At 49.2% G+C, this 20,004-nt stretch overlaps 7 protein-coding genes across 7 annotated transcripts; 2 read left to right on the forward strand and 5 right to left on the reverse strand.

Moving 5' to 3' along the window:
• Positions 1-325: 325 nt before the first annotated feature.
• On the reverse strand, positions 326-2,897 carry N7487_008165 (Zn(II)2Cys6 transcription factor; the record flags this gene model as incomplete). The annotated part of the gene is made up of 2 exons (XM_056875895.1): positions 326-1,592; positions 1,645-2,897. The coding sequence occupies 2 exons, from the start codon at positions 2,895-2,897 to the stop codon at positions 326-328; spliced, it is 2,520 nt and encodes an 839-aa protein (XP_056728083.1).
• A 223-nt stretch (positions 2,898-3,120) lies between these two features.
• On the reverse strand, positions 3,121-4,928 carry N7487_008166 (deoxyribodipyrimidine photo-lyase PHR1; the record flags this gene model as incomplete). Its single annotated transcript, XM_056875896.1, has 2 exons — positions 3,121-3,661; positions 3,721-4,928. 2 exons carry the CDS (start codon positions 4,926-4,928, stop codon positions 3,121-3,123), a joined length of 1,749 nt encoding a protein of 582 aa, XP_056728084.1.
• A 1,096-nt stretch (positions 4,929-6,024) lies between these two features.
• On the forward strand, positions 6,025-6,996 carry N7487_008167 (uncharacterized protein; the record flags this gene model as incomplete). Its single annotated transcript, XM_056875897.1, has 1 exon — positions 6,025-6,996. One exon carries the CDS (start codon positions 6,025-6,027, stop codon positions 6,994-6,996), a length of 972 nt encoding a protein of 323 aa, XP_056728085.1.
• A 317-nt stretch (positions 6,997-7,313) lies between these two features.
• On the reverse strand, positions 7,314-10,101 carry N7487_008168 (Kha1p; the record flags this gene model as incomplete). Its single annotated transcript, XM_056875898.1, has 3 exons — positions 7,314-8,780; positions 8,843-9,922; positions 9,970-10,101. 3 exons carry the CDS (start codon positions 10,099-10,101, stop codon positions 7,314-7,316), a joined length of 2,679 nt encoding a protein of 892 aa, XP_056728086.1.
• Positions 10,102-12,172: 2,071 nt separating this feature from the next.
• Positions 12,173-13,150, forward strand: N7487_008169 (class I SAM-dependent methyltransferase; the record flags this gene model as incomplete). The annotated part of the gene is made up of 4 exons (XM_056875899.1): positions 12,173-12,242; positions 12,300-12,407; positions 12,477-12,908; positions 12,978-13,150. 4 exons carry the CDS (start codon positions 12,173-12,175, stop codon positions 13,148-13,150), a joined length of 783 nt encoding a protein of 260 aa, XP_056728087.1.
• Positions 13,151-13,699: 549 nt separating this feature from the next.
• On the reverse strand, positions 13,700-14,350 carry N7487_008170 (uncharacterized protein; the record flags this gene model as incomplete). Its single annotated transcript, XM_056875900.1, has 1 exon — positions 13,700-14,350. The coding sequence occupies one exon, from the start codon at positions 14,348-14,350 to the stop codon at positions 13,700-13,702; it is 651 nt and encodes a 216-aa protein (XP_056728088.1).
• Positions 14,351-14,933: 583 nt separating this feature from the next.
• N7487_008171 (uncharacterized protein) lies at positions 14,934-19,248 on the reverse strand (the record flags this gene model as incomplete). Its single annotated transcript, XM_056875901.1, has 3 exons — positions 14,934-17,932; positions 17,986-18,613; positions 18,649-19,248. The coding sequence occupies 3 exons, from the start codon at positions 19,246-19,248 to the stop codon at positions 14,934-14,936; spliced, it is 4,227 nt and encodes a 1,408-aa protein (XP_056728089.1).
• Positions 19,249-20,004: the final 756 nt, after the last annotated feature.

A 20,004-nucleotide genomic window follows, 5' to 3' on the forward strand; every position in this document is an offset into this window, starting at 1 on the left:
AAGAATAGACCGAGATGCCCTCAAGGGTAAATTATATATACTTGCAGAATTATCCGCCTTGAATAATACATGGAAAAGAAGCTTTCGCCAATTCAGACGCCATATATCCAAAAACGCCACTCAAAAACTGTACATGGAACAATCGTATAGAAGTAGTATCCAGTCAACCCCTGGATTGCGACGATCGACCATGTGGAAAGGGGTTCCTCCCACTTCCCCTCAGGTACGAAAACCCGCAGGAAACCGCGTGCTTTAGCTCCGTAGCCCACAGGGATCGACAGGAACAAAGAAATGTGGGCTGGACCTACTTCTGGTTGTGGGGTAGTTACAGGGCTAAGCCAGTCCCCTTCCGCGTCCAGCGGTAAAGCGCGAGAACTGCTTTTCGGCGATGCCGAATTTCGCTTGGGTTAACCGGGCGACCTCGAGCCTGCGCGACCGCAGAGCGCATCACTTGCCGGAAGCTGCGCTGATATTCCGTGTTGAGGGTGACCACGCACGACTCTGTCGCTCGGATCATGGTCTCACAGGCATTGAGGATTCCCTCTCCTGCTTCCTTTTGCAAGCGCTCTACAATAAGCAGCAGGAGGAAACTGCCTTGCAGCAGCTGGATGCCGAAGAAGTAAGGCATGAAACTAACGTCGGGGTCGAAGCGGAGGATTTGTTGCACGGAATCGGCAGCTTCCAGTGCGTGTGAGATGGTCGAGGCAAAGGCCGGGGACGATGTCCAAAAATCTTTGTCTTCGATCAGTGAGACAGGGTCCCACTTTCCGACGAGTAGGATATGGAGGACATGGGTTAGGTAGGAGGAATAGGCAATCACGGTTTGAGTATGCCAAGAATAGGCCTGAGACAATTGCGGATCGACAGGTTCTGGTTTGTGGGTGTAGGCAGTCGTTGATGAGGCCGCCGGGTCTGCCGCTGTCGCTGTCGCAAAGGTTGTAAGACTGGCTTTGTAGATCTCGAGTTGGCGCAGGACTTCTGACACATGTACCTCCCATGCTTCTTTTCCTTGGAGTCTAACACCAAGAGTAGGGTGGTTTCGCGCTTGATTTAGATCGATCAGCTCACCAGTGATGGTCATGAGTGGGAGGAAAAAGCCAAGAATGGAGTGGTCGTGGCAGATGAAGTTGGGGAAAATGCGACGTTTGTTTAGGTCGCCCGACCGGGGGCATTGAGGCCCATCTGGGCGAGGAGAATTGCTGTGAATGATACCAGCTTGCCATGAGCTTTCATCCAGTGGAAGTAACAGATCCTCGCTCTCGGCATCGAGTAGGGCTAGCGGACGATTATAGCACAATGCGAGATGGCGGTCCATGATATATAACAGCCACCAGGTCCTGCGTCGCTCTTCACGGTGCTCTTCTGTAATGGGACCGTTATGCAAATCATGGTTTTTGTCGCACACACAGTTCAGACTTGAGCGGGAATTATTCGAATAGTCCAAACCCAAGCCCCCCGGGGAACCAGGCCATCCGCCTAGACCGTAGCCGAAAGATGGACTTGAGCCATCGCTCATGCTGTCGATATTGGGTGTGATGTCCATCTCTTGGTTCAATTTAAGTTCTCGAGCTAGTGTGAATGCCGCATGCCACCTAGGTCAAAGTTAGTGGAGTAGACAGGGGGAGGAACAGGGGTACAACGAACCATCTCATACTTGCAGCCTTTTGTTCACTAGATGAGATAATCGACGCGACATGAATATATGTAATGACATCGTCTAAAGATCCAGCAGGGCCTACCAGCCCTTTATCATCACCGACTCCTTCGAATGGGTGGTGAGCCCCGGCTGAAAATTCGTGGGTGGTCGCGTTTTCGGCGGGCGATGGATCTTGGTCTTTGAAAGAGACATGTATCAAAGGTCGCAGTAAGCGAATAATCAACGCACAGAGGAATTGGCATATCTTCCTCCGTTGTAATGGTGAGATGGATAAAGAGAAGGCCCGGTCATCCACAGCAGCCACCCAGAGCATACTTGCCAGCAAGGCAGGACTAGTTGGCCGAGGCCGATCCGTACTTAGAAAAGAGGTCTTTCGCAGGACATAGCAATGGATATGATGGCACACCGGATGCATATGGGTTGAGAAAGCACTGGTAAAGTATAGTTCAAGCAGATCGCACACCAGCCGCCGCGGGAGGTTCGACTCGAGGAAGGGCATGAGGGGTTCCAAGACAGGATACTTCAAGGGCGACCGAGTGGTCGATTGCTGTCTCTGTCTTGGAATATTCGCCCCGGACACAGACGGTATGGGAGGAGCACGCTGGACTGGTCGTTGGCTAGCGAAATCCACTGGATTCCAAATGTCCATCAACCGGGGCAGAGGCGCGTCGCTCCCGCCCGTGCCTGCAAGCAGATCATACGAGTCTGGCGATAGGTGCGCTGCTGACAGCCATTCCTCTGTGATATTCGCAGCAAGCCCTGCCCGCTGCGGCTGTGGACGATCAGCCACAGACCGACGGCCGTCAACACTGGGTGCTGAGACGGCGCTGATCTCATTTGTTGCCGGCGATCGGTGTTGGAAGGTCGATGCAGGAGAATTATTGTCAACCGGCGACATCACCTGCTGCGACTGCGACTGCGACTCTCGGTTGTGTTCCCCATCGGCCTGCTTCCCCTCGGTGGGGCCCTGCGCTGTCTCTTCCTCGGCATTCGCATCTCCATTTTTCGGCTTCGATCTCGCAATGCGTCCTCGTTTCCGGCGCTCACGGGTGAATTGGCAGCTTATATCACCGCGCAGACATCTCGAGCAGGGAAAAGCACGGTCGCATCGTACGCGGCGAGTATGGCAGGAATCGCAGGCGACTCTGTTTCGGCGCCAGCGTCGTTTGCCGTTTGCTAGCTCAACCTCGACCTCGAGTGAGTCGGGACCCGGAGATGGCTGATCACCCTGGGACTCCATTTCAAGGCATCATTGGCGAAATCAAGTGTAAAAAAAAAAGAATCCGAAGAGAACAGCAGAATGTTGCGGGGAAAAGGGCACTAATGTCTCACCCGCAATTCCACTTGGCGTGGAATTTCTCCAATTTTTTTGGGTCTTTAACTTTCAGGAAGGACCGAGGACATCTCATCTGACCAACACCGATCATAATGGGTTTCAATATTATTTACATGTTCAACGTTCATTATTTCTGAAGTACACTCTTGAACCGCTCCAACGCTCGATCTCGACTCTCTGCGTGGTCCACAATGGGCTTGGGATAACCATTCTTCTGCGCAATGGCCGCTGCCCCCTTGGCATAAGGTTCGTGGATGGCTTTGCCAGACACCTCGCGCAGCTCCGGCACCCAGTGGCGAATATACTCCCCCTCCGGATCGAATCGTTCACTCTGGCGAAGAGGATTGAAGATGCGGAAATATGGCTGCGGATCTACGCCAGTACTAGACCCAAATCCCCACCCGCCGTGATTCGACGCGAAATCGCCATCAATCAGATTCTCCATGAAGTACCGCTCGCCACGGCGCCAATCGAGCATCAGGTCCTTAGTAAGGAACGATGAGACGACCATGCGTGTGCGATTATGCATCCACGCGCAGTGGCGGAGCTGGCGCATTGCTGCATCGACGATCGGGAAGCCTGTCTTGCCCTCGCACCACGCTTGAAATTGGTCCTTGTCGTACTCCCATTCAATGTTGGTATGCTCGGGCTTGAAGCACTTATTCATACTATACCAAGTCTTTGCATTAGAATGGGAAACCCGTTGTCCTAAAGAATGATAACTTACCAGATGAAGGGCCAGTTCACTAGGACATGCTTGTAGAAGTCACGCCAGGCCAGCTCGCTGATCCAGGTCATGTAACCGGGGTCATATCGATCAAGATGGCCTTTGTTGATTCTCTTCGCTGTCACGACAGCAGTCCTTGCGCTGAGGGCTCCGCATGCAAAGTAAGGACTCAACACCGAAGTGTTATCGCTAGACAACATGCTCCGCAACTCCTCATACTTCTTGCCTTTCTCCTCGAGGAAGCTGTCCAATCGCTGGAGAGCTTCGTGCTCCCCGGCTGGGTAAAGCTCCTCAAGGCGTTTCTGATCTTCATCTGACAAGATGTGGGTTTTGGGTGCGGCTGGCACTTTGCAATCAAACAGGTCCTTGAATTGTTGACGCGCATTCCCTGGATTTGGCCCAGGTTCCTCAGAGACCTCAAGATAATCCGGGTTCTCTTTCAGAAATGCCAACCAAGACCGATACCACGGAGTATAAACAGAATATTGTTTCCCCTGCTGGCTAGCCAGCGCCCCGGGAGTAACCACACATGTATCATGAGTGGCCGTGAAATTAATATCGTTGTCTGCGCAGAGTCTAACAAGCTTGGCTTCACGTCGTAGTTCGTCTACCTCATACTCAATATTTGCATATAGGTTCTTCGCACCCCACTGTTGGCACAACTCCACAATCCGTTTCGGGATCGCGTTCCGTTTCTCTTGTGTTTCCATATGCAGTGGGATATCCAACTCTCCCAAGTCCTGTTGTAATCGCTTGAGTGTACGCAGGGTAAAGTCCACTCGGGCGGGACTAGTCAAATGGGCAGTCCAATCTTCGGGGGAAACGATGTAAAGACCGATCAACGGGACCTGATTCTCTTTCGCAAATTGGCAGGCCGTGTGCAGCGCCCTGCTGTCATGAAGCCGGAGATCGCTCTTGAACCAATGTACCACAGCACTACCCACGTTGATTGACCGGCGCTGGTCAGCAGTTTCCCGGCAAGCTTTCTGTAGTGTTTCAATTGGGCGTTCTAGCTCGCCATCGGTGTATGCTTGGCACCGCTCGTTGCTCATCTCCGGGGGATAGAATTGACGTAAGACTATACCAAACTCCTCGGTTTGCTTTGAGTTTGGATGTGGTTGGTGCAAGTCGGGACGACCCTTTTTACTGGGGGGTGAGCCATTAGGCTGTTCAGATGCTGGTGCGGTGGCCTTCCTCTTTGGTGGCATAGTTGATAAGTTGCGAACAAACCGGACTCGCAATTGGTTGGAAGGAAACACGCGTGGGATTGATGGATAAAAGGATAGAAACAGATTCTGCATCACTGAAAATAACAGGAAGACAGAGTATTTAAAGAAATGGCCATTCGATCTGGAGAGATCGAGATCGCATTCAGATCGGGTGACGTCAGAGTCCGATCTGGCCCCGATCGCGTTCCTGCCAGTTTCCTACAGCCTGGACCTGCTGGGATCCTTTTTGTCTTTTTCTTTTTCTTTTTTGATCTGCCATTCCAATGATGTTAGTGATACTACAGAATAGTTACAAGGTATGTCAGTGATGTTATATCAGTGATTCCCCAGTTTCTTTGCCAATAAACAAGCTTGGCCTACATAGTACGGCAGATCTGCCGTTCAGCTGGTGACCAATCAGACGCCAGATGTGAACAGCCTCGTATTCTCAGAGTGCAATTATTTCCCTTGAAAGACATGGAATCCAACAGGAATTCATATTTCACGTCTGTCATCCTGAGAGATCATATTCCATCTCTTTATGGCCACACCTCATCACCTACGCTCTTAGTTGGACAGTATATAACATATTTCTCAAGTATCCAAACCTTAAAGCAAGGGGGATCGACAACCGAGAACAGCAATCCACTCAATAATGCGATATCAGGGGAATAAAGGGAGTTGAATTCATCCCTTTTTGATACCTAACTACCTAGCTATAGGTATGACTCTCCCAACCCAGTTCCAAGGTTACCAAATCTCCCGACCTTGAAATCCGTGGCTCGGAAACTGTCCCAAATCTCCCCAACTTTCCCCTCGGCCAGTCGACTTTCGCCAATTTCCCCCATATCTCCGAGGAGCTGTCATGGAATCAGGTGCTCTATACGCTCTATTCGCCGCCGACTAAACTCTTCCCGCCACTTCCCAGGCGCAAATCTGGAATGAACTTTAAACATCCTGCAGAAATTTATCATTTTCTTCCTGCATACCCACAAAACCCTTCTTCCCTCCTTGTCATCAATCCACTCCTATCTATATCCACCCATCACTCTACTCTACACCCCAGAGCACAACCAGCAATGTCCCTCTACCGTCAATGGCTTCTACAGACGCCAGCAGCGTTGCAACCTCCCTCATTAACACCTACAGCGGATCCGATATAGCCCGCTCAGGCATATTCGCCGCCTTTGCCGCGCTAGCCTGGTACAACGCCATCGAACTCATCATCCTCTGTTTATTCTCCTTCAAACGCTGGCACGGCAACTATTTCTGGAGTCTACTCGTCTCCTCCTTCTGCATCATCCCGTACTGTCTCGGCTTCGTCCTCCTCTTCTTTCCAACGGGTGTTACACCATGGCTATGCATGACCCTCGTCGTGCTGGGCTGGTATGGCATGATCACCGGCCAGTCAGTTGTACTGTGGTCACGGCTGCATCTCGTACTGCAGAATAGGAAGCTGTTGCGGGGTGTGTTATGGATGATCTGCGTCGATGCTGTAATATTCCAGGTCCCGACTACGGTCTTTCTGTACGGGACTGTTGCACATCCAGAGAGTCGCTGGGCCCGCGCATACGATATCATGGAGCGTGTTCAGCTGGTCGGTTTCTGCGTGCAGGAATTGATTATTTCCATGATCTATGTCTGGGAAACGGTGAAATTGCTTCGTCTCAGACCCGGAGGTCGTCCACAGGGAATTCTGAACCAGTTGCTGGTTATCAATATCATCATTCTGATATTGGATATCTCCATCGTCGTCATCGAATATGTTGGCTATTATGCCGTGCAGGTTTTGTTCAAACCGGTCGCTTACAGTATCAAGTTGAAGCTTGAATATGCTATCCTTGGTAAGCTGATCGCCATCGCGCGCGGTGCCACCGATAGTCAGCATATGGAATCCTCCAGTGCGCGGGATATCACTGAAATCACCTCCTTCCCGTCGAACCGGCCTATGAATCTGGAGTCGCCGATGCGGGATCGTCGACAGTACAGTCCGCCATGGTTTTGGGAAGGGGGGAGCTCTGGTCATTCTACATCTACTTCATCTTATGTTCTGCGGAATCCATGCTAGCCTGCCTTGGGTGGTGGCGTTTTGGCTCTGGCTTTTGGCGATATCAACAGGTTATACACAGAAAAGTGCTTGATTACCCCCTTCGTACACACCTAAGGAGACATCCAAATAAGTTATCTAGAAAGGACACTTGAAAAGACATGACAAGACCGCATAAGCTGCCGGTTATTCTTCTTTTACTTGATACCCTATATGTTGGCAATCTCTACAGCTTTCTATGTTTAGAATGTTCCAAAATGTGCATACGAGAAAGTTAATTCTCCCAAATGTGCAATCCAAATTATTCACAATTGCTGCTCCAAGATTTAAAAATAGGTTCAGCGAGGGTAAGCAGGTAACCCAGTGTCAGTACCAGCCTGCAGCACCAATACACCACCGTAAATCTTACTCTCGGGCTGGACCATCGCAGTGCCGACGGCTCCCAGAGCCCGGCGGGTATCATAGCCAACTCCGTCGTCCGAAAGACCCAGCTCAATCTCAGAAGAGATACTACGACGACCAACGATGACAATATTGTTCGCCTTGTTGGATGTCTGGTTAAGTTCTTCACGCACAGAGACAACAGCCATTTGAACTGCGTCGGTAATGGTGTCGTTGGTAGGTGGTTGGTGGAACACAACGCGCTCTTGAAGTTCCTCTGGCACTGAATCACGGAGTGTCTCGAAGAAGACCGTGTCAGATTGAGAGCTGGACGCGGGGATCGCATTTGAGCTCGAGGCAGAGACTGCAGTCGACACCTCTGTTTTGCTACTATCACTGCCCAATCCACTGATTTGAATAACGGTTGCAGTGACCTGGTCATTCTGAGCGAGCTGCATAACCAACCGAAGAGCAAAGCGGTCATCGTCACCGCCAAAGAATGGAAGGACAATATGGTGGGAGCGACTGCCGGTTGGCTGGCGGGCGAAGAAGGAGCCCTGGAGGCTCATGCCGCTGGCGGTGCGGGAGACCACGGGTCTCTTTGATGAGGCTGGGGCTGGGCTGTATTCAATTAGGATGCCTACATGGCCGGGGACCCGCTCTAGGATATCAGAAACGAAGCTTGCGTAGGCGCCGTTGGAGAAACGATTGGCTTCGTCGATCTCCAGCCCGTTGTGGTGATCGGCCAGTGTTCCAGTCTCGCTCCAAGGGAGAAGGAGCATATCTGCGGTGTCTTGCTGCGCCATGCCGATGACAGTATCTGCGTAAGAGTATTCGGGGACGACAGATACACCGGCCATGAGCGACAGATCGTGCCAGTCTCCGAACGCCCGGAATGTGTTGACCACTGGATCCCATAGCGCATGCTCGCCCGCAGCAGCAACCTTCATGACACTAGAATCACGGTCGGTCAATTCCATTAGCCTTACACCGTGCACCTTGAGTGCCGTGTTGTCATCCTCTTCTTGGGTGATAGGATCTTCAACATTTTCCTCGGTTTGCTTTGGCATCTTTGCCGGATGAATGCGTGATGACACGGATGCACGTCCCTTTGGGCTGAGGAGGGCCGCTACAGTACAGACACCCGAAAGACCATCAAGACGAAGATAGACGAGGAGTTTGCGTACTGGGACGGTCTTCAACTGGTCCTTGGCAAGGGCGACGCTGTCATTGCGGTTATCGTTCTGGATAGGGTTGCCTTCCCAGTCAATTTCCCCACGTCTCCATCTCTCGACCTTGACCTGATACCATGTTGGATATAGCAAGGTGGTTAAGGGAGTAGTAAGGAATGTGGTGACCAAGGCCATCACGACGAAAATTGTAAACGTGCGAGTGCTCAGAATCTTGGCTTGGAGGCCAATGTTCTATCATGATTGAATTAGCCCACATTCACGACCAGGTAACTTCTTCTGGCGTCAGCACTTACCAACACAATTAATTCCACCAAACCCTTGCAACTCATCAACACACCGATCGAAAAGCTTTCACGCCATAATAGGCCACAAAGCCGGGATGCAACAGCACCTCCGGTGACCTTCGCAATGAACGCGATGGCAATTACACCAACCACATAACCCCAGACGATTCCAGAGTCAAGGAGGCCCAGGTTGGTGCTGAGACCGGACAGGGTGAAATAGAGTGGCAGGAAAATGACAGCGACCAAGTCCTCAACTTTCTCGGTGATTTTGATGGCAAAGCCGCCTTCATGCGGGCAGATCAAGCCAATAACAAAGCCTCCGAAAATGGCGTGAACACCAATAACCTGTGTGAAGAAGGCTGAAGCCAGAGCAATGAGCAATGTCAGGGCGACCACCGACTGGCTAGGCCCTTTTTGCAGACTGCCCGTTTTCTCGAGGAAGCGAAGGAATAGCGGGCGGAAAGCGAAAGTCAAAAATAACATGTAGGCAACGCAGACTAACAGTACCCACAGAGCCGTGATTCCACTGCCCGCGTTGACAAGAGCGACACACAGTGCAAGTAGGATCCAGCCCACCACATCATTACCAACACCGGCGGACAGCACGATGACGCCGACCCGGGTTGAGAGCAGCTTCAGCTCCGTGAGGATACGACACAGCACGGGGAAGGCCGTGATGGCCATGGCGATACCGATGAACAGGAGATAGGTACCGAAGGCGATGGGCTTGGTACCAGGGTCATCGTGGAACGAGTGGTAGAGGCCATACGAGATGGCGGAGCCCAACCCGAATGGCAAGATCATGCCCGCAGCAGACACGCTCAAAGCGACCCGCCAATTACTGATCAGGAAGCGGAGGTCGGTCTCCAGACCGACCAAGAATAGAAAGAGTACCAGGCCCAGATTGGCGACTACATTGAGACTGGGGATGCTGGCGGTCGGGAAAATGGCGTCGGTAAATCCGGGGATGCGACCCATCACCGATGGGCCCAGAACAATTCCTCCGATAACCTCAGCGATGACTCGGGGCTGACGAAGCTTCGAGAGGGGCCAGTGGATTAAGCGACATAGCACGATGATTATGACGGCCTGCTTGTCAGTTAAAGTATCGTTGTTTGGGATAGCGACATAGATACCTGGATAATAAATAACACCAGTGGGTTCTTGGAGTCATAATGGGTTGGGTTGCCACCTTCGAGGATGCCACCCTGCGGACTAACTACGTTGGTGCTGTTAGCCGTAGCTGTAGCGGTCGCGTTGGTCGCCATACTGGATAATATCCAGCTTTGGCAGAGAGAATAGACAAAGGGGGGTTATAAGTCAAGTTGGAGATAAATGAAAGTGAGGGTCAGCTTGCGCTAATACGAGGAACCAATAAGATTTCCAGTGCCATGGATCCTTTAACGGCTTGGCCTCGCTAATCTCAACTTGGATTGGTCAAAAACTCAAATCAAAGCGATGAAAATGGCCCCAGGGATTTCAAAAGGTAAATCACGAGTTCTTTTCTTGGGCTTTGGGCATATTGAGGGGAAACAAAGAAACGCCGCATGCGGCCTAGACATCTCGACCACATTCCTCCAGTATGTTACTATATGTTACTATATATACATATTGTGCAACTGTATCTTGAAAATACTAATAAAAGACCAATAATTTCCTAATCTACTGATCTCCTAATCTCCGCTATTTTTTTTTTTAAAGTTCCCACGTGGTGATGTTGACAGCTCGGGCCTTTCTTTCTAGGGCAGATGATCTACCCCAGATTACCTACAAATACAATCTCCACACTATTGGAACAGAAGCACAGTCGATTAAATATTATTTTTCTCATATGAACTGTATCTTTTATGTGGCTTGCTGATGTGCACTTTATTAACATATATTTTAATTTGGTTTGCAGATAATATATATATCAAGCCTCTCATTCCCAATACGCTACCTCCAACATTTATAAAACAACATCCAACTCGGAAACAACCTAGTCGCTTAGATATCTGTACTCCGAGACATGTGATAAAGTTCCTCAATGAGGAACACTTGGAATTCAGGCTCCTGATTCTGGAAGAGCTTGGGAGTGACAACAGGGCTCTGTCGCAGGCTGGCCACGTGTGATAGAGCTCCGAATCAACTCACCACCTAATCCTCTGGTTCAACATCAAGTTCAGCGGTGGGGCTATGACAGGCCATGATCTCAAGCCCCCGATCATATGTTACCATCGAGTCACCTGAATACCGTACGTGCTCAGTGGCCCTTTCTAACGTCATGTTTAGTTTAAAAGCCTAGTATACACAATCATATGCAATCCAACACCCACCCATAATGTAATATTCCTCAATCAGGTCAATATATTTTCCTATATGGGTACCACAAACCCGTTATAGGTACGATTATGGTTACGGAAGTACCCATTTTTGCGCCGTGTCTGGATTCCAAGATGTGCTTCACGCCAACCCCCCGAGACTTGGCATACTGACCACGATTCTGCTGCATCCCTTCTTTCTCTTCGTCATCTCAAACTGCCAATCAAATTCTTGACCCACCGAACGAACGGAGAATTGACTGAAGATGTCTTGCTTGATGAACTTTTGCATACGTGGGTACTAATTGATATCAAGAGCCTCGTTCAATTCACAGTTTCCTTCTCCCTTTTTATATTCCATATAAATTTATGGGCGTACTTAATTCGAATATGTTTCACCCATCCCTCATTTTAGGTATCACTTGCGCCGAAAAGTAACACAAATGTACTTGGGAAACTCAGTTCACACATGGGCTCTATCGTTGCTCTGAATCATATTGTGCTTTCTCAGGATTAGACTGTTTTTTTAAAAAAATCTTGCTTTTTCTTCAGGTACATGTTGAGAATGAACATTTCCAACCTTCTAGGTCAGACTTTGCCCCAACCTCGATAAGGATTTCCATGGGAGATTACACTTAGCCGCAAAGCCAAGCTCAGTTTCACCCTATTAGGATCTTTCGCTAAGCTTACTATCTCTGTAATAGGTGAGATTACGCCATAAGCCCTGATTAGCAGATAATCAAGGTGCAAGCCTGTCTATTTGATGTGGTCCGCTGTGGAGACTCTCAGCCCCCGTACGTTACATGAGCCCTAAGCCGTAGACTAGAACTAAAGCTAAACCACATGTAGTATCGATTGATACTAGACCAATGCGGTGACTATAACATTCGACTCGCCCAACATCCAACTTCTGTTTTCTCCCCAGCACAATTTTTACTCCTTATTCTGGAAAATTCCCAATCACCCCTTCGGACTTTTGGTCTTTCTTTTTTCAAAAAAGCGCTTCGGTAGCATTCATACACGTCTTGGATAGATAACCATGGCCCCCAAACCTAGCCGCCTTGCATCCATTCTCCGTCCATGGGGTCTGATATGGTTATCTTTGTGTCGTAAGTCCATGTTACCCCGCCAATTCCCACAACTCTACTAATCACTCAACTCTACAGTGCACTGGGAAGCTTTAACACAAGCCGTTCGTCGAGACGGTCTCTCAGCACTTGGCCGCCCACGACAAATTCGAGATGCCGCTTCAGCCAAGTTGCTTAGTATAGCCTGTAACTTAACCCACTCGCCATATCCTCCCACTTAACTCGTGTACAGAGTAGACTAACCATAATGCACAGCTGATGGTTTTATCGCCTACGAAGACACAACTATTGTTCCCTCGCTTGTACGAACCGCTGGCGGCGTTGTCCTTGAACTAGGCCCTGGGCCAGGCAACCAAATTCATCGTTATGATACTTCTATTGTCAAACATATCTATGGCATTGAACCTAATCCCCACTTCAAAGACGATATAAATGCCAGATTGGACAAGCATGACCTGCAGGATAAATATAAGGTCATAGTTTGTGGGATTGAAGATAGCGATGTTCTAAGAGAGGAGGGAATCACAGAAGGGAGTTTGGATGCCGTGTTATGCATCCAGGTCCTGTGCGCCGTAAAGGATCCAAAGAGCGTGATGAAGGAAGTGTGGAAGCTGCTTAAACCTGGTGGCAAATTTATATTCTGGGAACACGGATGCAGTCGAGACCGTTTGACCACTGTGGCGCAAAGTATGTCTATTTTTTTGCCACCCTATTGTCTTCTTTTCTGAGTGACTGGCTAACATGAAGAAACCTTAGCATGTTGGAACCCTGCCTGGAGCACATTTGTCGGATGTGATTTGACACGGAATGTGTTGGCGGACATTCTCAATAGTGGAGAGTGGGAAAATCCACACGAGATCGAAGAACCGGAAGAACCGTTTAGTTTGCTGCCTCGGATTCAGGGCGTGCTTGTCAAGAAGAAGGTTTAATTAGACCCTGACTGGAGAGAGTCGATTCGGAATCTTCTCATCCGGCGCTGCATATTCTTTCATACGGACGTTGCGAACAGCTCTTTTCTGTGAAAGGATCTGTAATGGGACACCTGGAAACACGACATCTTTCTCCTCACTCTTTTACATTCTCCCATTCAGCATATGGGTGCAAGATATGCTGAATTATGATACTCATTTTTGGTGATCACAAGTTAGATTTATCTGTTTTTGAAGTTAAATACTACGAATAAGGAGACAATACGATTTGTCTTGATCGAAATGGATTCAGTCTAATTCAGTCTATCTGGTATTAAAAAAAACCCCCCAACAATGCAAACTAACTGTAGAGCAGATCAAAGAAAACCGAAATACAACTCTTAAAAAGGAAACCACGACCTTCTATGAGTCACTTCATAGTTTGGCGACTGGATGTAGAGCCACTTAACCCGTAGAGCCGGGAAAGAAAGTTCCTTGCAATGGAGCATTCATTTAAAGATATTCAATCAGCCGAACAGGCCGAAGGGGATAATTCTTGCGAAGAGGAATTTAACAAGTTGAGCCAGGCGGAGAGTAGAAATATTGAGATTCACCCTTGAGCCGACTTACTGACTTAGACAATACAGCTTGCCCTCGTAAACCCGGCTGCGCAGGGGATCGGACAGTCGATACAGATGATTGACTTGCTGTCATCGTCGCATTCGAGCTATCGCTTCCTGCAGAATCCTTATTTTCCAATCCGTGTGTCACCATCCGAGCCCGCCGAGCGATAATAGCACGAGCAGGAACAATGTGCAGGATCAAATACTCATCGTGAAGGTCTTCGTAGGTCGTCTCTGAGACGTCCACCTCGAGAGTGTGAGCCACTTCGCCAGCGCGGTACACATATCCATGGCCAAGACGACTAGTTTCAATCTCCAGGATTTGAGCACCTTCGCCATACGAGCGCCATTTGCGACACATCCAGTCTTCGGCCTGGGCCTTGCTCGCGAAAGCCGAGATGAATATGCTTCTGTCTTCCTCCTTGATCCCGTTTATGTGGGATTCAACGGCAATTGCAAATTCGTTTGTGTCCTCGGTGAAGGTTTTCATGTCAGATGAAACTAGGCCTGTCTCTACGTCCTTTGTGAAGGATTTGTCATGTTGGACCCGGTAGAGACGCTCCGGGATTTGGGTTCGGGGGACGCAATGCTCGTCCATTTTGGTTAGGTTGAGACTATTCAGGAGTGTTGAATGGAGATGGTTGGTTAATGTTGTTGAGAATAGTAGAGCGGCAAAATGTTTTATGGTAGAGTGGCGGATGTAGCAGAAGGAGATTGATGAGGAAATAGCTGGTATATATAGCCCATTTGAGACACAGGATGGATGGTTCCGTTGGATTTCACACACTAGGGAAAGGACCCAAAGATATCATGCATAAGAGAAAGAAATAAAGAATTTGAGACTTGTGAATTTTCCCCAATGAGGTTTTTCATCTGAAGAGGAAAAAAAAAGCTCGTTAATCTTTTTGTTGTTGAATAGCCAAGCTTTATATGGGTTCAAGACACAAACAAAAGCAACAAAGATGTCTAGCAATCATACATGTTGTGAATGAACAAAGTAAAAGGAGATGAGACATTTGATTATATAACTTCAGGCAATGCCTTTATCGGCATCTATGTAAAAACAAGCCAGGTATCAAAATATGCAGTAAATGTACAAGAACAAACATCTCATATAGAGAGACCAAAGAAGACCAAGCAAAATGCAAAACATACTGACAACGCTCCACCAACTGAACCCGTTAAGCCTTCTTTGTCTTAGCCTTAGAGCTCCGCACCCGGAAGAGGTAATAGAGCGAGATAGCAGCAAAGACATTGAAAATGAAATAGCACCAGAAGATTCCATAGTTTCTCCAGCGATCACCCCACTCAATCTTCCTCCCAGCGAGATACTGATCTGCCGAGCTGAGAGAGCAGTACTCACAACCGGATGTAGCATTGTAATTAGCAAGCTTTCCCGGCGCAGTCGCGAGGAACTTCTCCATATACTGGAAGCAGGTCTGACCAGCAGGCGGATCAAAGATACTCATCTCCGCATTATTACACTCAACCGGACGGCCATGGAGCGCTGTAGCTCCGATACCGCCGATATAATATGTAAACGGCGAGACACGGTACATGAAGATCCAGAAGCGTGGGAGATCATCAGGTGGTTGCATAACGCCGTTGAAGATAAAGGAAAGACCGAACATCAGCGTGGCGAGCATAGCTGCGAGTGCGGGCTCTGGGATTGCACAGACGACTAGCTGTGCCATGCTTGCGGCGTAAATGTAGAATTGGACGATGAAGAGCATAATCAGGGAGCGGCGCTCGGAGTCTTGATCGGTGCCGAAGACGGACCAGTAGAAGCAGGCCCAGGAGCAGATGCCGAGGCAGATTTGGAAGGGGATCTCGACGAGCATCTGGGATAAGATGAATACTTTCCAGGAGTAGATGCGGGATGGGCGTTCGCGGACTTCGTAGAGGGAGCGCTGGACGACGAATTTGGGCATGATCTGGTTGACAAGAGTGTTGAAGATTGTGCACAGTAGGAAAATACTGAAAAGCACGTTTTGGAAGCCTTGTTGACTGTTATCTGCTTTCCAGAATGAGAAGCCGATGAATAGACCAGATACAATGCCCAAAATGAACTTGGAGTAGACGTATTCTGGCTGACGGTAATACTGTTGGAAGACTCGTCCAAGGACATAGTACAACTGGCTGCTGAGTGGCATGGCAAACTCGGAGTTATCGTCGTCGTCAGACTCAGACTCGTCTAGGGAAGGTCGAGGAATAACCGGCTTGTTGGCGTGATGAAGTCGTTCGACCTCAGCATGTACCTCTTCATACTCTGGGCTCTTGTTCCAGGCTTCAACCCAGTCTATTGAGCAAGAATCGCCAGCAACCATTTCCAGAATGTATTCAGCGGGGTTCTCGAGTTGTTCGCATGGTCGGGCGCCATTGCTCTCGAAGTATTTCAGAAGAGTGGCAGATTGGCTTCCAATGTCGCCAAAGTAGACAGTTTTTCCTCCCTTGGCCAGGAAGAGCAAACGATCAAAGGTTTGGAACAACTGTGCGCTAGGCTGGTGAATTGTCGCGAGGACAGCCTGGCCGTGGTCTGCAAGTCTTCTGAGGAACTGACAAATAGTCCAAGAGCTTTGGGAGTCGAGGCCGCTGGTGGGCTCGTCGAGGAAGATAAGCAGGGTAGGCTTGGCAGCAAGTTCGACACCAATACTAAGCAGCTTCCTTTGCTCGACGTTGAGACCCTCTCCGAGGTTTCCCACCACCGCTTCGGCAAAATCTTCCATGCCTAGGACTTGGATGACTTGTTCCACATACTCATACTTCTCCTGCTTGGTGACCTTTTGAGGCTGGCGAAGCATTGCGCTGAAACGCAAAGCTTCTCTCACGGTGGTGCTGTCAAGATGAAGATCTTGTTGTTGGACGTATCCAGTCCGACGGGGGAAATTTGCCGCTAGACCCTTGCCGTTCACGAAGATATCACCAGATACAACACCAATGGAGACTCTCTGCGCAAGAACATCAAGAAGTGTTGTCTTTCCAGCTCCAGAAACACCCATCAAGGCAGTCAGACTACCAGGCTTAACCCAGCCATTGACGTTGTCTAAGAGTCGCCGGGTGCCCTCCTTGACGGGGATGTCGTAGTTGAGAGATTTCCATGAGAGAATGTCTTTTTGCTCAGGAAGACGGATGGTGTCACTGGTTCTCTGCAGCTCCAGCTTGTTGACCTCCTCTCTTCCAAGCTCGATGTTGTGGCCTTCCTGGAGATACTTTGGTGCATGTCCGGGCCGGAAGACCAAGGCCTCGGCCTTTGACTTATCATCAGTAATATATTCTGTGGCAGTCAAGTAGAGCGCATTGAGGGCGATGCAAAAGGCGATGAGAATTCCGTAGTTCCGCCATAGATGAGAGTGCTTGTACTCGTAGTTCTTCTCGATGAAAGCATCCCCCGATACAGTTCGCTGACCGGCGACTGCACCGACAGTAGAGCAGATAAAGGACGTGCCAGTTCCATAACTTGGGATGAATGAGGAACAGTCAAATGTTCGGCCGTGGAATTCATTCGCCACGAGTCCTTCAAAGGTATAGTAGATCGGATTGATCCACCGGATCCACGAAAGCCACGGATGCATGTACGGCTGTGGCAAAGTAAATCCGGTATAAACGACAATACAGAGCACAAGCACACCAGCAATCGCCATAGCCTGCCCAACAGTTTTGGTCAATGAACCGATACTGCGGAACAGGCCAGACATGGCCAGGACTGCAGTGAGCAAAAACAGGTAATGGGTGAAGAAAGCTCCAGCTTCGCGGCGCAGGTTTGCCATGAAGTAGAGAACAACGGTGAAAATTGATATTCGTATGATCTTAATCGGTAGATCGACGACAAGGCTGGCTAGTGCTTCAGTGAACGGGTGGACAAATGCATATCCGGCTTGCTTTTCGACAACAGGACGCTGAGCATAGAGTTGAAGGATTTCATTAATCGTAAGTAGGGCGTTCATAAGCACGGCGAAGTACATCACTGCACCCTTTTGAAAGAAGTAACTGGGTGTGTCCGGGGTATTGTAGAAGATGGATCCAATGATGAGAGATAGAACGATCTGAACAATAACCGGTGCCATGGCTGTTGGGAGATCTTGGAGCATTCTCTGGTAGGCTCTGTGCATGCAAAGCCGCACCTGCATAGGGATAGAGAGCAGGAAGGGGCTGCGAGCTCGAGTGTGGCGGGCTTGTCGCTCTTCGTGGCTTTCCATGAGCCTTTTTGCGTCGTCTCCATTCGGGGGTGTTCACTTTCGAAGTTGGCGATATCCTTGTGCAAGAGCTGGTACTCTGGGCTCTTTTTCCAATGCTCGGAAAATTCCTTCGCTGTGCGGGGAACCTTGCTCTCCATGCCAGGCCGCGCCGTGCGTTCTGCTGGGTTAGTGAGAGCAGTTAAGAAGTCACTGCTGACTTGGCGCTCAGGTCTCTCCCAGCCCATATCTTCGAAATAGGACACTGCACGCTCCCTGGGTCCATAGTAGATCTGATATCCCTCGTATAAAAGGACCACCTTGTCGAAAAGATCATACATTGACTGCGATGCTTGGTAGGCTGCAATGGCATGACAGGATTTTCCCATATCAGCTGAAAGACGCAGTGATTTCACAAATTTTAGAGCGGATGCGGCATCTAGACCACGGGTGCTGTTGTCCCATGCTCCGATGCGACAGCGAGCCAGAAACATCTCGGCGATACTGACTCGCTTTCTTTCTCCTCCACTGACACCACGTACGAAATCGCTGCCCACCTTGGTGTTGTAGGTGTGGGACAATCCAAATACGGACAGGACCACCTGAGTGAGTGTCTCGACGTATTCATTCCGGGTCACACCTTCCAAGCGTTTCTGGGGCGCACGAGCATGGGCGGCGAATGTGAGAGTCTGACCCACAGTCAAGTGGGGAAATGTAGGTCGACCTCCTTGTTGTATGCGACTTCTCCTCGGTGATGTTTGATCATATGGTCAAATGCAACTCCTTTGTAGTGAAGTGTACTTTCGGGCTCCACTGTCAACCCTCCAAGGTGTCCGCAGATAGTCTTCAGGAATGTCGTACATCCACTACCGGGTCGACCCAGAACAAGAAGAAGTTCTCCTCCCTGAAGTAAGCCATCGAAGTTGCGGAGAATTTGTCTTGGTGGTGAGGCCTGCCCAGTCAAGGCTCTTGTCGCAGCTCGGAAGGGCACTTTCAAACTGGAAGTGAGGGTTTCCTGGTATTGGAGGGCGGAGCCAGAACCGCTGACGCATAGATTGGAGAAGACCACACCTTGGTCAGGAATATCAATTCCTGAGTCGTTGGCCTGGTCCAACACCATTTGCGCCCATCGGCGATGATCAAATTGGGGGTTGGTAGGATCGAGGTGGGGAGCGACACCTTTCTTGCTAGCGGATCTTGAAAGTTGTTGGCCGAGTTTGCTGGAGGCAATGCGAGTCAGTGTTTGTTGTTCTCGCTCTTCTAGTACAGTTTCACTTCGCCCCGTGATTGGAGCGAACTCGGGTTCATCGTAGTCCTTCTCCATGGCGAGGAGTGGACTGTGTATTGCGTTGTAAGGTTGAGCTCTTGGGCCAGGCATCGGGCAAGCCCGATCCCTTTTAATGAAAATCATCTCATCGGGGGACGGACAACTCGACCGGAGTTATCCATATTTACTTCATCGGAGTAGAGGTTTTCCGGGTGTATAACGGAGGAACGGACTCCGCTTCACCCGACCGAAGTATATTGCTTAGTTAGGTATTAGTTGCGACATCTCTGGAGGTACCTAGGTACGGAGAGAAATCTATTATTAGTTTAACAAATTTTGTTCCAATCTGATCGATAATTATGTAGAAACAATATATAAGGAATATTCAAAGAATTTAAAGAATTTAAAGAATATAGAGAATATAGAGAACATAGAGAATATAGAGAATATAGAGAAAGGAGGTTTGATTGCATCAATACTGTCGGTTCACGAGTTACTACCCGCACCTTCAGCCCTAGAGAATCCCTAGCGAAGATCTACATGTATTATTATGGGACATTACGGAGCACAGAATATATATTGCTGCCTTGGAACACTCGAATTTTCAAACTCTTTATGGAGTATGTCTCTTTATGGAGTATGTAAGAGTTTTGCATATCGAAAATTGGGTCCACATGGAGCCACGCGGACTAAACATCCCGACCCCGATGCATAAATAGTTGGAGATATCGGTGATTAGGGAGGAATTTCCCCTATCTCCAGAGCCTAGCCCCGATGGTCGTTTGCATTGTTTACAATGACATCTATATGTAT

The sequence above is a fragment of the Penicillium crustosum genome (genome assembly GCF_028827405.1).
Source record: "Penicillium crustosum strain IBT 35664 chromosome Unknown utg000003l_segment0_segment0, whole genome shotgun sequence".
Lineage (NCBI taxonomy): Eukaryota > Fungi > Ascomycota > Eurotiomycetes > Eurotiales > Aspergillaceae > Penicillium > Penicillium crustosum.